General features: G+C 38.3%; 1 protein-coding gene across 1 annotated transcript in view; it reads left to right on the top strand.

Annotated features, from left to right (window-relative positions):
* The window catches only part of LOC125680113 (uncharacterized), a 34,991-nt gene extending 20,329 nt beyond the window's left edge, over positions 1-14,662 (top strand). The window contains exons 8-9 of the mRNA XM_056153513.1: positions 384-1,406; positions 13,626-14,662. Of these exons, the coding sequence (XP_056009488.1) occupies positions 384-1,406; positions 13,626-13,945 (1,343 nt within the window). The 3' untranslated portion in view covers positions 13,946-14,662. The remainder of the gene's footprint in view (positions 1-383; positions 1,407-13,625) is intronic.
* The last annotated feature ends 617 nt before the right edge of the window (positions 14,663-15,279 follow it).

Here is a 15,279-nt window from a genome sequence, read left to right as displayed (position 1 = left end):
AAGGAGAGAATATGTTAAAATGATATGAATAAATGTTATTCTCTATCGTAAATTTTTTACATACATATTTTGACCACTTTTTTCTTGCTTACACCAAATATATTCTGAAAAACTAGGATTGTACATGTATGCTGAGGATCAATTTTTGCGAAATTCTACTAACATTTTATGTTTTCAAAACAACATTATTGAACTGTGCAACATATTCACGAATTTGTCGTCCCCCCCCCCCCGCCCCCAATTGAGAAAATGTGTTATCCACGAAAATTTAAAGCAATGAAAGAAAGGATTCCCTAGTACGTTTTTTTATATACAATATAGAATTGATATTTACCAAAATAGTGGCTGTGTAGATCTTTTGAAGCTGACATTGAATTTTACAGATTGCACCCAAAGTAAGGCAGATGTTGTTTTTCTGTTGGATTCCTCCGGAAGTGTGGGAGAGACGAACTTCGCCTTCTTGACCGCCTTCATCAGTGATCTCATTTCCGATTTCAACATTGGTCAGGAATTTATTCAAGTTGGTTTGGTCACCTACGAAACCAATGTGACAAACCAATTTGATCTGAATCAATTTGCCACAAAGGAGGAACTGATAAACGCAACAAACCACGTATCTTACAAAGGGGGGTGGACATACACTGACCGGGGGCTCAATTACACACTAAGACACAGCTTCACGGAGGAACACGGCGCTAGGCCGGACACTACCCGCGTCCTCCTAGTCTTCACCGACGGCGTTTCTAATTACCCATATTCTACTCGAGCGGTGGCGGAAGAAGTGAAGAATACAGATACCACCATTATTTCTGTCGGGATAGAGTCGGGAGTTGACTCGCCGGAGCTTTTCGCTATCGCCTCTCAAGAGGAGTTTGTTTTTCGGGCCACCTCGTTCACCGATCTTGAGACAATCAAGTACTCATTAGAAAACATCATTTGTAAGATTATCAGTTCTAAAAACTCTATCACTACGTCTGCTTTTCCTCCGCTAATTTCACCGTCTCTACTCATTTCAAATACGTCTTTAAGCAGCACGGTAGAGGCGGCGAATACTCAAAGCACTACAGAACTGTTGTTCTCATCATCAACCACCGAGAATGACTCTACAGCAAGCAATACGTCATCAACTACTCCTTTGTCGACTACTGGAACAGGTTCAATACTGACCGGAAGTACGGATAGAATTACCTCCCCTTTTGACATCGCGTCCTTTAGTACACAGTCAGATGAATCATCTACCACCTCTTTTTCAACAACACAAAAGTCGACAGAAGAAACCTTTTCCCAAGGGCTGTCAACAACACATAAATCAACCAAACAAACTTCATCCCAAGGGCTGTCAACAACACAGAAATGGACACAACAAACCTCTTCCGAAGGGCTGTCAACAATTGGAACTACGACAGGTTAATGGTTTTCTCTTTGTTTGTTTGCTTGTTTTAACTTTCCGTCGAGAATTTTTCACTCAAAAGGGAGACGTCACCAGCTATAGGGGAAGTGCCACAAATTTAGACAAGAGAGCTCTGTTGAAAAAGCCCGCGACTTCTCTCTCTCTCTCTCTCTCTCTCTCTCTCTCTCTCTCTCTCTCTCTCTCCTAAACTCCGAGCTTTTGGCCTAAGAACTGTCACTACCTATTTTTACGCCATGTTTGATGCGACCCTGGTATAAGCGACAACCTAATACAAGTTATATCGAATGCATAAAGTGTCATCCCGTGGGAATCCGGGTTAGAATAGGTCCTCAGTAACCCCTTGCTTGTCGCAAGAGGCGACTAAATGGGGCGGTCCTTCGGATGAGACCGCAAAAACCGAGGTCCCATGTCGCAGCAGGTGTGGCACGATAAAGAACCCTCCTTGCTCAATGGCCATAAGCGCCGAGCATAGGCTTAAATTTTGCAGCTCTTCACCGGCAGAGGTGACGTCTCCATATGAGTGAAATATTCTCGAGAGGGACGTAAACCAATATTCAATCAATCAATCATAAAGTGTCTATATTACGCCGGTTTCGAGATACACCCGAGTTATTTCCCTTTGGAGAATTCTCTTACATAATGAGGCGCGAAACAATTTGTTAACACGCGGGAGTGGGACTAATATTCATCACAGCGTAAGTGAATGTACTCAGTGAGTTTCTCATACACTGTTAGATTACCCGAATTCGACTGATACACAAACTGAGTAAGTTATAAGTATTTAGGGAGTAATTAAATACATAGAATTCTTATCATATCACGTTATTTCGATGCTCATAAATACCATATCTAAGATATTACTTGCAAATACGAGTAAAACATTTCTTTTGATAGTATTTTGTATTTCCCACATTTACATTTCAAAAGAGAAGCCGCTTTTATTACATTTCATCGTCTTCCTCGTTGACTGTAGGTCCATTCTGTCCCACTTAGTCATTCAAAGTTCCACTAAATGCACCTCCTACACAGAAGAGTTCGTATCTCGAAACCGGCGTAATTTGAAGCAAGGAGTTTTCAGGTCGTATGGGGCTTTAATGAATATTTGAAGGTATGTTTAAACACAAGTATAGTAGGAAAATATGTTAAGAATTTTTTGATATTAAATTTATGAGACAGCAACTCAAGAATACAACGATATAAGGCCTCAACCGTGCGCAGCTTTTTGTGCGCCGTAAATCGAAGGTTTTTATAAGGGGTGGATCTGTAGCTCTCTGTTATGTCAAAATATTTTTTCGAACTACAGTTCTGCAGCTATAACACACATATGACAATTGATTAAAAATTGCTACACAATTTCATTTGAGATTCAGTTTACTTTCGGAAGGTCGGTGGTCTCTTCCCAGGTACATTGTATCTGGGTTCTCTCTTCCACCAATAAAAACTGGGCGCCGACAGATAACTGAAAAATTGTTGAGTGTGGCGGAAAACATCAATCAATCAATCAATCAATCGTTTGAGATTCAACACCTGGTGATGCTACACCACTTGATACTTCTTTTCTTTTTTTTTGGAAACCAAGAATGTTCAGGGCACCGATATTGTTTTTGGGATTAAGAAGCATTTTAAAGTATAAGAACTGTAGAAAAAAATTATTGAACATGATAAAGGAGATCTTCGTGAGGCTAATAAATATATCGCTGACAAAAAGGGACTACAGTGCATTTTACATACCTGAAATACAAATGCACCAGGGCAAGGGGTGTTCAAAATGTAAAAATTACAGAATTTTCTCAATAAGGATCAGAAGTAATGGAATGTGCATGAAAGCTTCCTGACATAGAGTAAATTCAAGTTTGTTCAAATCATGGTCCTCAGGGTAGGGTGGGGCCACAAAAGGGGATCATAGTTTCAAATACAGATTATAGAAAAACGGCAATGGAAAGTTTTAGTAACAACTTAAGAATCCTGTTTCTGTGTTTCATGTTTACCAGGACACGAGGCACATGTTTTTGTCTTCAAGCTGAAATAATTTGCCAAATAAACCTAGCTTATAGACAATTTTTGAATTGGATAGCATTGTCATACATCAAATCAGATGCGGTCTTTCTTGTGGACTTTGGTATTGTCAAAATGGTTGTTTTGTTACAGTCGAGGTTGCAGAATAAAGGATCCAGATATAGCATATATAGAAAACTTTATTGAAATGTGTCGGTAAGTGAGTAGTATATAGATTTTATGTCAAATTCCGTACAATAGATCTATGCGAAATGTGCTCCACTTGTCTGAATTTCGCTGCTGTCATAGGGAACAAGAGGTCCATGGGCCGCATCGCTCACCTGAGCCATAGGGAAAAAACATCGGGTAAGCTAGACCGGTGTCCGAGTAAACGAGAAATCGCGAAAATGATGACGTATATACCTGTTTTTTAAGACCCTGTAACTTGAAATTCGGCTTTGGGCGTTTGACACGAGTGGGTGGTATTTTATCAAGGTCAGAGTTCGATCCCTTTCTCTATTTATGGTTACGAGGAGTTACGGGTCAAAACGGGCGCAACCCCTGTCGTTTAGGTGTGGGTCTTCGTTCTCTATAAGTCCTATACACTGTGGAAATGATAATCCCTGTCGTTTCGGTGTGGGTCTTCGTTCTCTGTAAGTCCTATACACTGTGGAAATGATAATGCCTGTAGTTTCGGTGTGGGTCTTCGTTCTCTATAAGTCCTATACACTGTGGAAATGATAACCCTGTCGTTTCGGTGTGGGTCTTCGTTCTCTATAAGTCCTATACACCGTGGAAATGATAACCCTGTCGTTTCGGTGTGGGTCTTCGTTCTCTATAAGTCCTATACACTGTGGAAATGATAACCCTGTCGTTTCGGTGTGGGTCTTCGTTCTCTATAAGTCCTATACACTGTGGAAATGATAACCCTGTCGTTTCGGTGTGGGTCTTCGTTCTCTATAAGTCCTATATACTGTGGAAATGATACTTTAAAGACATATACATTCTTCACCTGTCACAAGTCACACCCACTGAATTTAGAAAGTGTAGTGTTACACATCCACGAAAATGGAAAAATCACGGTCACTGTCTAATTAATACGAGGGTCATCAACTAAATCTCATCACTTTTATGAGCATGGCTCGTATATTATACAAGTTTCTCATTTTCAGTTGTGACATCAACAACCATTCAAATGACAGCATTGTCTGACGTTCAAGGTGATTTTTTTTTCTCGCTTGGACTTAGAATTATATATTTTAAAAAATTGGAACAGACTTTACTTGATTGTAAACGGTCAACTTAACCAGCCCTGACATTTGTGTACTTGCGATAATGTTAAAGAGTTATTCCTCTTGAGACTACACTGTACACGTATGCTTTTTGTCACTGAAGGAAAATCCTAATGGCATTTCAATACAATATGCTGAGGAATAATTGCCTGAAGGGTCTATAGCAGAAGAGAATTCCCAGGACGTCGTGGATGTGTCGTACATAATTTAGATTTAGGAAAATGCTATCTTGTCAACTAAATTCTTTTTTTTTTAACTCAGTGCCGTAGGTCTGTTGGGCGATAATCTCGCGATATTCTCGCGATTGCCCTATGTTTATTTTTCTTTTGTATGTTGTTTTACGTCCAATCCGATTTTTTCCCCCACTCATGTGGAATATAGATATATGTCGCTTTGGCTGCAACAGAAACTTTTTTATAAAGGGTTCTTTATTAAGCTAATCCCCACCTTGATACGAGACCTCGGTTTGGTTTTTTTTAAGCTCACATGGGCTATAAACTCATTTTAAAAAACTTTTCTAGTCCGTCCGTCTGTCTGTCCGTAAATTTTACATATTTTGACTTTTTCTCCAGTAAAGGTATTTAAAATATTCAAAGGAAGGATCGCAACCTTTTCAAGGGGGAGATATTTCAAAACATTGCCCCTAGGCCCTAGGGGTAGGGTGAGGGTATAATATTTTACATGTTACTATTAAACTCTTTAAATATTCTTCTTAAGAACAGAAGAGTCATGATTAGTCATATCAATATGCAAGAATTATCAGGTAATGCCGACTTCAGTTTCTTTAAATCATGACCCTGGGGGTAGAGTGGGGCCACAATAAGAGGTCAAATCTTTACATTGTAATATATGGAATTCATTTTCAATAATACTCTTCTCAAAACCAGCAAGGCAATGTTTGAAAATTTTCTTATCAAGGACACTGATTAGATATATTTTAAAATATGCAAGCATGCCTTCATATTTTACAAGGTTGGCGCTGGGACCGAGAGTCCTATCCTGTATGCAAAAGCAATGCCCTTACCAGGGGCGGATCCAGGAATTGCGGTTACGGGGGGCGCCACTTTATGAGGCAGTGGGCGAAGCCCCCGGAAGCTCCTGGATTTTACAGATTTTATGGGGCTTGAAATATTTCTCCTATTTAGTCATTTGTACTATTTTCTATCATTTTAATAAGGTGAAATTAATAAAATGACACAAATTTTAAGGGTTTTTTTGAAAAAATATTAAGTTGTCCCAATAAAGTAATCAAGAAATCAAAAGATTTTGTCATTTGATTCTCCTGGAGTGGAAGAAATTATTGTTTCTTTTATCGTTTAGTACATTTTCCAAAACAAGATACCGCGATTTACCTTAAATTTGAAAATTTTAGGGGGGGGGTCGCCGGCTGCCCCCCACCCCCTCTAAATCCGCCACTGCTTACCACCGGACTACTGCGACCTAAAGATGTTCTAAACTTAGCTTCAAAGTACATGTAACTAGTATATCGCAGCGTGACTATAAGTAATGTAACTAGTATGAGCGAAAGCATTACCCTTTAGAACTAGGTCATTTGCGTAATCATCAGACATCTGATATGCCTCACGTTGAGTTCAGAAAAAAAATTGAATAGAGCATTGTACGGACAGTCAGATGAATGTGGGCAGTATATTCAGGATGTAAGTGACTTCTTATTATAGCACCAGACATAATACTGGCTGATTGATACAGGTAGCTCTTCATACACGTCATATCGCAGCGTGAATGCTGTTCTCGCGATACTTTCCTGTCTCTTGGTATTATTGACAGGGTTAATTACGCATGCTCGATACAAATAGTACGGGTCTATAGTATCACTATGTACGCTTTCCGAACTTCGTGCAAGAATGACTGATTTGTTTTGTTTGTTTATTTATTTTACATCCCCTCGAGAATTTTTCGCCCATATTGAGACGTCACCAGTTGTAGGTGACAAATTTAGACCAATGCTTAGCTCTCAAAGCCGTGAGGGATCCTTAACGTACCAACATATGTCGCGATAAGACAGAACCTCCGTATTCAAGGTCATATTTAAAAGTCCCGTGATTCTCATTCGTTTGGCGAAGGAACAATACGCCGGTTTCGAGATACGTCCGAGTTATTTCCCTTTGAGAACTCTCATACATAGTAAGGCGTGAAAGAATTTGTTTACACGCGGGAGTTGGACAGATATTCATCACAGCGTAAGTGCATGCACTCAGTAAGTTTCTCATACGCTGTTTGATAACCCGAATTCGACTGATACACAAACTAAGTAAGTGATAAGTATTTAGGGAGTAATTAAATACATAGAATTCTTATCCTATCACGTTATTTCGTTGGTCATAAGTACCATATCCAAGATATTTCTTGCAAATATGACATTGTTTGTATGTTTCCACTTCGGTAAAACATTTCTTTCGATAGCATTTTGTATTTCCCACATTTACATATTTAAAGAGAAGCCGCTTTTAATACATTTCATCGTCTTTCTCGTTGGCTGTATATCCACTCTGTCCCACTTAGGCATTCAAAGTTCCACTAAATGCACCTCCTATACAGAAGAGTTCGTATCTCGAAACTGGCGTATTACTACCTATGTTTACGTCATAAAGTGTAACGCGGAGCTCGAATTCATAATCTCCATGTGACGAAGCGAACGCTCTACCACAATTTTAACACATGTACACTGTATCTAAAATAGCAAGATTGTCGGATTTTAACCACATTTTATTTTAGGTTAATTTGATGACCCCAAGTTCATTTCCAGCATCAAACTTTCTTTTATGCAGCCATTTTCAAAATGGCCGCCATTTATCGAAATATTTTATAGTGTTAAAATCTCTACGATATTTGGGTTCTGAGGTCAATTGAGGGTTCTCAGTTCATTTCTAGCATCAGTATTTCTTTTCATTAAATTTTCAAATGTTTCAAATTGGCTTCCATTTCAAATAGCTGTCAAGAAATCAAGTTTGTTGGACTTAAACCCAATGTAATTTCTTGAAGGAATTGAGGATTCATTTCTGGCGTCATTTTTTACCCTTTCCCGTCCTTCTGCGACACCCAGTTTTCCGGACTTTTTTAACTACACGCCTCCAAATAATAGATTGATTTTTTTTTTGTATGCAGGTGTATATTGATATGTAACAGTTAGAATTTGAGTTTTGTTCCGGTTCGTTGATTTTTGGTGGAGTTGTGCCCCTTTGATATAAAAAAAACAACAACAACAACCAGTTTTCCGAACGCTTCTTTTAACGTCTTTTAAGATATTGAATTCATTCTTTGTATGCAGGTGTATATTGATGAGTTACCGATCGAGTTTGAGTTTTGTTCCGGATCATTGATTTTTTATGGAAGTTTGCCCCTTTTACATAGAAAAATTAATGTTAGGACCAGTTTTCATGTTATGTATTTATTTTTATGGCTGTTAAAACATATACATGTAAAGGATTGTTGTCGAGTTCTTAATTGCACTAAATGCGTGTAACATACAATCTGAATACTACATTCAATGCTATTCATGTACTTCGATGGATTTCCTACATTTGACTTTACTGCAGGCGGGGGCTTTCGTGTCATGCCGACATATCTAGTTTTTGTTAGCTCACCTGAGCCGAAGGCTCAAGTGAGCTTTTCTGATCACATTTTGTCCGGCGTCCGTCTGTCTGTCTGTCCGTCTGTCTGTAAACTTTTCACATTTTCATCTTCTTCTCATGAACCACCAGGCAAATTTCAACCAAACTCGCCAAAAGCATCCTTAGGTGAAGGGCTTTCAAGTTTGTTCAAATGAAGGGCCATGTCCCTTTCAAAGGGGAGATAATCACAAAAATGCAAAAATAGAGTGGGGTCATTTTAAAATCTTCTACTCAAGAACCACTGGGCCAGAAGAGCTGAAATTTACCTGAAAGCTTCCTGACATATTGCAGATTCAAGTTTGTTCAAATCATGGCCCCCGGTGGTAGGATGGGGCCACAAGGGGGGGGTCAAAGTTTTACATACAAATATATAGGGAAAAACTTTAAAAATCTTCTTCTCAAGAACCACTAAGTCAGAAAAGCTGAGATTTACATGAAAGCTTCCTGACATAATGCAGATTCAAGTTTGTTCAAATCATGGGCCCCTGGGGTAGGATGGGGCCACAATAGGGGATCAAAGTTTTACATACAAATATATAGGAAAAATCTTTAAAAATCTTCTTCTCAAGAACCACTGAGCCATAAAAGGTGACATTTACATGAAAACTTTTTGACATAGTGCAGATTCAAGTTTGTTCAAATCATGGCCCCCAGGGATAAGATGGGGCCACAAGGGGGGGGGATCAAAGTTTTACACACAAATATATAGGGAAAAACTTTAAAAATCTTCTTCTCAAGAACCACTAAGTCAGAAAAGCTGAGATTTACATGAAAGCTTCCTGACATAATGCAGATTCAAGTTTGTTCAAATCATGGGCCCGGGGGTTTGATGGAGCCACAATAGGGGTTCAAAGTTTTACATACAAATATATAGGAAAAATCTTTAAAAATCTTCTTCTCAAGAACCACTGAGCCAGAAAAGCTGATTTTTACATGAAAACTTTCTGACATAGTGCAGATTCAAGTTTGTTCAAATCATGGCCCCCGGGGGTAGGATGGGGCCACAGGGGGGATCAAAGTTTTACATACAAATATATAGTTAAAATCTTTTTCTCAATAACACTGAATCAGAAAGCTGATATTTACAAGAAAACTTTCTGACATAGTGCAGATTCAACTTTGTTCAAATCATGGCTCCCGGGGGGTAGGATGGGGCCACAAGTGGGGGAGGGGGGTCAAAGTTTTACATACAAATATAGGAAAAAGCTTTAAAAATCTTCTTCTCAAGAACCATTGGGCCAAAGAGGTCGACATTTACATGAAAGCTTTCTGACATAGTGTAGATTCAAGTTTGCAAAGGGTAGTTTGGGCTATAATAGGGACTAAGGTTTTACATGCAAGTATATATGGAAAGTCTTCAGATATGGACCAAGGTGACTCAGGTGAGCGATGTGGCCCATGGGCCTCTTGTTTGTTGGGTGGGTGGGTCTTTCTCGCCCATAGAAATGGCCACAGTCGCTCTCCGTAACCCGTTGATGAAAGTACATGTATTAGATACTGAAGGATAATATAGGCCAATGTAATCTCGGTTGAAATTCGGCTCGGCTGAATATTTGGACTGACGCCCATAGAAATGGCCACAGTCGCTCTCCGTAACCTGTTGATGAAAGTACATGTATTAGATACTGAAGGATAATATAGGCCAATGTAATCTCGGTTGAAATTCGGCTCGGCTGAATATTTGGACTGACGCCTTCACCGAATCTCGGAGCAGTCCTTCATAGTTCATGTCTGGAAATTTACTTTCAGCTTCAGCCGGTTCTAGCAATTAAATGCACTTAGGTGACACTGCTGTTCGTTTCAAATAAGTATCAATGCTGTATTACTTACCGTTTAGGTATAAAAATCCCAAAATGAAAACAGACACTACATTTTCCGTTCAAATAATAATAATAATACCATATTTATATAGCACCCTTTTCATACACTATGTACACTCAAAGGTGCTTTACAAATGTAATGTACATTATTACCCCGGCAGACCTTATATCAATCTAGAACTTTCTCAGCCTCCTAGGAAGATTTCTATGGCACAACATTTTATCTCCTGGAATTGAAGAGTTCCTATAGTTTGCTTTATCTAGTTACTGATACATGTACATCGTATCTCTACACACCTACTAGCATTTCGCTAATTCAAAAACAAACTATAGGAACTCTTCAATTTTGGGAGATAAAATATTGCGCCATAGAAGCCTTCATTTGAACCACGGGCATTGGAAGTTAATGTAAATATATAGTATGTGCATGTATAAAAAGGGAAGGGTAGGACACTCTTTTTGAGGCAAATTCGGGTTTTGGTTATTGTGGACGTTTCTCAAACGATAACAAACAGCCAAGCTGAATCTCAGCCCAGATTAAGGCCAATGCATCTAGTTGTACATAAATATTTTTGTTTTCAGATTGATGGGATTCAAAAGGGGGGGGGGGGGGCAACTTAGAACTCTATGGGGAAAATAATTCCAATTATAAAGTCTTGGGAATTTCCGAAATGAGAAGAGAATGACAGGGCTTACACAAGTATCAAAGTCAAGTGACTCCAGTGACCTTGACCTCTGACATTGAACATAAAACTGGTGTTACTTCAGAACCAGATCTGATAGAGGCTTGCTGAAGTTCAAGTGACTATGTACAGTGACTTTGATGTTTGACGTTGAACATAAAAACTGGTATACCTTTAGAACCGGGATTAATAGAGACGTGGTATCTTCAGAAATGATAAGAGATTCAAAATAGTATTGTAGTCAAGTGACTCCTGTGACCTTGACCTTTGACCATACAAATTCATATTACATGTAATTTAGAACCGGGACCAATAGAGACATAGAAACTTCAGCGATGATTAAAGGATGTTGTGACTTACAAACTAGTACCACCAGTGACCTTGACCTTGATCATAAAAACTCGTATTGCTTTAGAATCGGGACTTATACAGTCATGGAATCTTCAGTGATAAAAAGATGTGACCTACAAACCAGTATTAGGGTCAAGTGACTCCAGTAACCTTGACCTCTTATAAAGATAAAAATGTAAATAAGTAGAGGATCTTGAACGAGTGCTTATGGCATATGAATTGATGAAATGAGTTGCCGGTTTTAATATTTCCCGAGCCTTGGCGAGGAAAATATCTAAACCTGGCAACGAATTTCATATGCCATAAACACGAGTTGAAGATTCTATTTATCAAACAGCTATCAATAAACGCATATTTTAGTTACTTTCCATTTCATGTGATTGTTTTCATTTAGCTTCAATGCATCGTCTGAAAAATGTCCTTGAGCGCAAGAAATAAGATCTAAAGATAAAAATGTCAAAGTGATAGCGAAATTGAAATTTTAAACTTAAAATCTTAATATAGGTTATGTCATTGTGTTACAACAACAAATGAACAGGAATATTGATGATAGACTTGAATAACGTTTGTAGTAAAACTAGAAAGTTAACAATTTTGTATCTATGTCAGCACGCACAATTTTTGCATTCTTCACGTTTTTATTCTTTGACGTCATCTGTTCCGTCACTGTTTGGAGTATTACGCTTTAAATTTCTGTTTCAAAGTCAAAGGCACTTAATTTCACTTCATAAAAAAACACAATCTTCCCTTGGAACAACTTTGGTTACAATTTTAACTGGGTCGCCAACTTCAAAGGATGTCATGTTGTTTTATTTACGTGGCGCATGAATATATGTTATTGATCTACATGCACATGATTTGCATAGTTATTAACCTGTGCCAAGAGTTCATATCGTTTTTCCGAACCCGCGTTATGAACCCGGAAATAATACTGTTGTGTGATAAACATTGAATAATAAACACGATTGACAGGCATGTTGTTAATTTGATTAAATATAGATCTCTCAAGTGTGCGCCATTTGATAGATGTGTATTTTAATCAGATTGGGCATGTGCTACACTTTAATTTAATGTCTTTCGTTGACATGGATTTTGTGCAAGGGCGTAGTACATGTACTGATAATAAAAAAATCGCACTTTTATACAGCCAGTACTTCGTTTGGGGGACTTTATAATCGGCAGATGATATCATATCTGCTTTAATTATGTAATGTTAAATTGTAACTGAATACGAGTGTACAAAATGTGGTTAGTAATTCTATTCATCTAACTTAAGTAGCCAGTCTCAATGTTTTGATATCCAATCATATGATACACTAAAACCCGAGTCTCTAATCACTTTTGACCGGGTTTTGCACTCTAACTGTAGAATGAAAGGTGAAGATAACGAACGGTGATCAATCTCATAACTCCCATAAGCAATATAGAATAGAGAGTTGGGCAAACACAGACCCCTGGATATACCAGAGGTGGGATCAGGTGCCTAGGAGGAGTAAGCATCCCCCTGTTGACCGGTCACACCCACCGTGAGCTCTATATCTTGAACAGGTAAACGGAGTTATCCGTAGTCAAAATCAGTGTGCCAAGAACGGCCTAAAAATCGGTATGAAGCACGTCAGACAGCATTTGACCCAATGATAGGTTGTGTTTGGCAAACTAGATCGTTATAACGACCATAGAATATGCGAAATGCTGGCTTTAAATGAGACTGTTGAAACCCCTGCACCATCAACTTGTTTGTCAGTAGCCTGCTTCGATTTAAAAACTGACCATACGCAGAACAAGCTCTTGCGTATCGAATCAGTTGAGAGATATAAACACCATATGGAATATTGCTACATGATATGGGAAGTTGACGATGGAGAAGCTAAAATCATCCCGTTTGTCAAAAGTTGAGTTGTTAGTTTGCCGTTAATATCTACTTTCAATAAAATATCTAAGTATGAAGCAGAAGTGGACAACTCTGTGGTGTCTTTTATTTCGAATTCTCTGGGATATATCAAATCGACATATGAATGAAAATAATTATTGTTAATAGATAATACGTCGTCGATATATCAAAATATCGTATTGAAGGTCACCGCAACAATGTATATAATTACCATAGCTACTCTCGAAGTACAATATATACCTTGTCCTCCGGCCTCGAGGAATATTGTACTTCTCAGGTAGCTAAAACACCGTATTGACCTCACAAATGTCAATAATTGTATAATATATTAAAACGCCAGAATGATCCAGACTGTTATAATGCTACTTACATTTACCTCTCTCATACCAATCAACTTCTGATATTCTCTTCTGCCGTAGCTCCGTTAACCTCCTAAGGGAAAATCTTAGGTTCTGTGTCAAGCTTAAAGTCTATCAATCTGTGTAGTTTTAGCCCAAGCTCTTTTTTCCATTTTGTGTTTTTCCTCTGTTATCAATTTTGTGTTTTTCAGGCATCTTGGAGGTTTTTCTACAAAGCCGGGACATGGTTGCCATCATTACCGTGTGCACAGTCTTTTTCTTCCTTTCTGTGACTTCCTGTTGCATTTTGTTGGGACTGTGTATAAGGAGGAGGCGACGAAACAAGAAAAACCCGCCTAAACCGACCAAGGACCATGAGCAATTTCTTAGAGACTTAGATATGGATTACTCCATTCCAATTCCTGTCGTACAAGCTAGAGCAGATAATGTACATGTGCATTATCACGTTAGGATGCCATGGTCTGGCCCCCTATTTACTATAGATGGGAGTAGAACATGGCAACCCCTCTAATTTCAATACTCATTAAAACTGCTTCAAACTCAGGGACGTAATGGCGTGACCTTTCTTTGCACCGATCAGTTTTTAAGTAATGCACATGTATATCATTTTGCATCATTGAATTACTACATGTACCGAATATATAACCAAGTTCTATCAAATAATGCAAATAATTATAACAGAGTTTGGAAATGATGTGATGTTTTAAAAGATCTGACATTAATAATTATTTTGCCTTTGGTTCCCAGTCACCTGCATTCACAATTATCCAAACAAGCACGGCAGATTTTTCATTAAATGAGCGATTCAGTCGTTATGTTAAAATGACTGTGTGGTAGAGGAATTCAATACGTGTCAAAGCTTACTTATCCATCTCTAATATGACACTAATCTGATAGTGGGAATCCACGTGATCGTCGATTACCCGCGGAGATAGAAGTATCGCACTAAGAGTGGAACGGAAGAAAATCACGACAGACACTTGGCGATGTACGAGTAATCCAGAAGTTTTCCGATACACCGATGCTAACAGTTTGATTGAAAATGGGAGACCTTCTTATATGAGGAAGAGTTGTGAGCACGGTTCAATTATACAACAGTAGTGGCATTTCATAAGAAGAATGTATGCCACTAAAAGATTACCTTTATTGTTTTACGTTGGACCAATGTAACGTAGCGTGCCAACATTGCACATTGCCTTAGTAAATAAAAACATGTTCCAATCTTGCATGGTGCTGTAAGAATTATTCTGTCATTTAATTCTATCAATTGTTCTTTGTCTGTGGACAGGACCATATTCATATCACCAAGACCGACCATCTCTTTAAGACACATAAATATGTAATCAACTGTGAATATAAACAGTGGTTTTAATGCATTATTTATGCAAATTCTAGATGGCGAACAAGGCGTAAATCAATGCACTGGCTTTTCACATAATTTATGTCCAGAGAAAAGATTACTTTTGTTCGCTGATTGCAACGGTGTTTAGCTCAAGTGAGTTGAAAACTCAAGTGATCTTTTCTGATCACATTTTGTCGGGTGTTGCTAAAACGCGGAACGGAAAATGAAACGGAACGGAAAACGGGAAATATTGTATGCAATTATCTTATGAGGAGGTCAACATTTTACAAAATAAAAGGTTTATCATGAACAAGGGAAGCAGAAATTACATGTATATATTTATGTATCACATCAAATTTTAAAGCGAACGAGCCCGGTGTGTATAAAGGATATGGGATGTGTTTATGTGAAAGTTGGTACATTTACTGACATCCTGCGGATTAGTGTTGAACCCGAAGAGATACAGTGGGAAAGAAAGATTGAAACAGAACCAATGAAAACTA

This window comes from Ostrea edulis, chromosome 2 (genome assembly GCF_947568905.1).
Source record: "Ostrea edulis chromosome 2, xbOstEdul1.1, whole genome shotgun sequence".
Lineage (NCBI taxonomy): Eukaryota > Metazoa > Mollusca > Bivalvia > Ostreida > Ostreidae > Ostrea > Ostrea edulis.
This window is presented reverse-complemented; position numbering and strand designations above follow the sequence as displayed.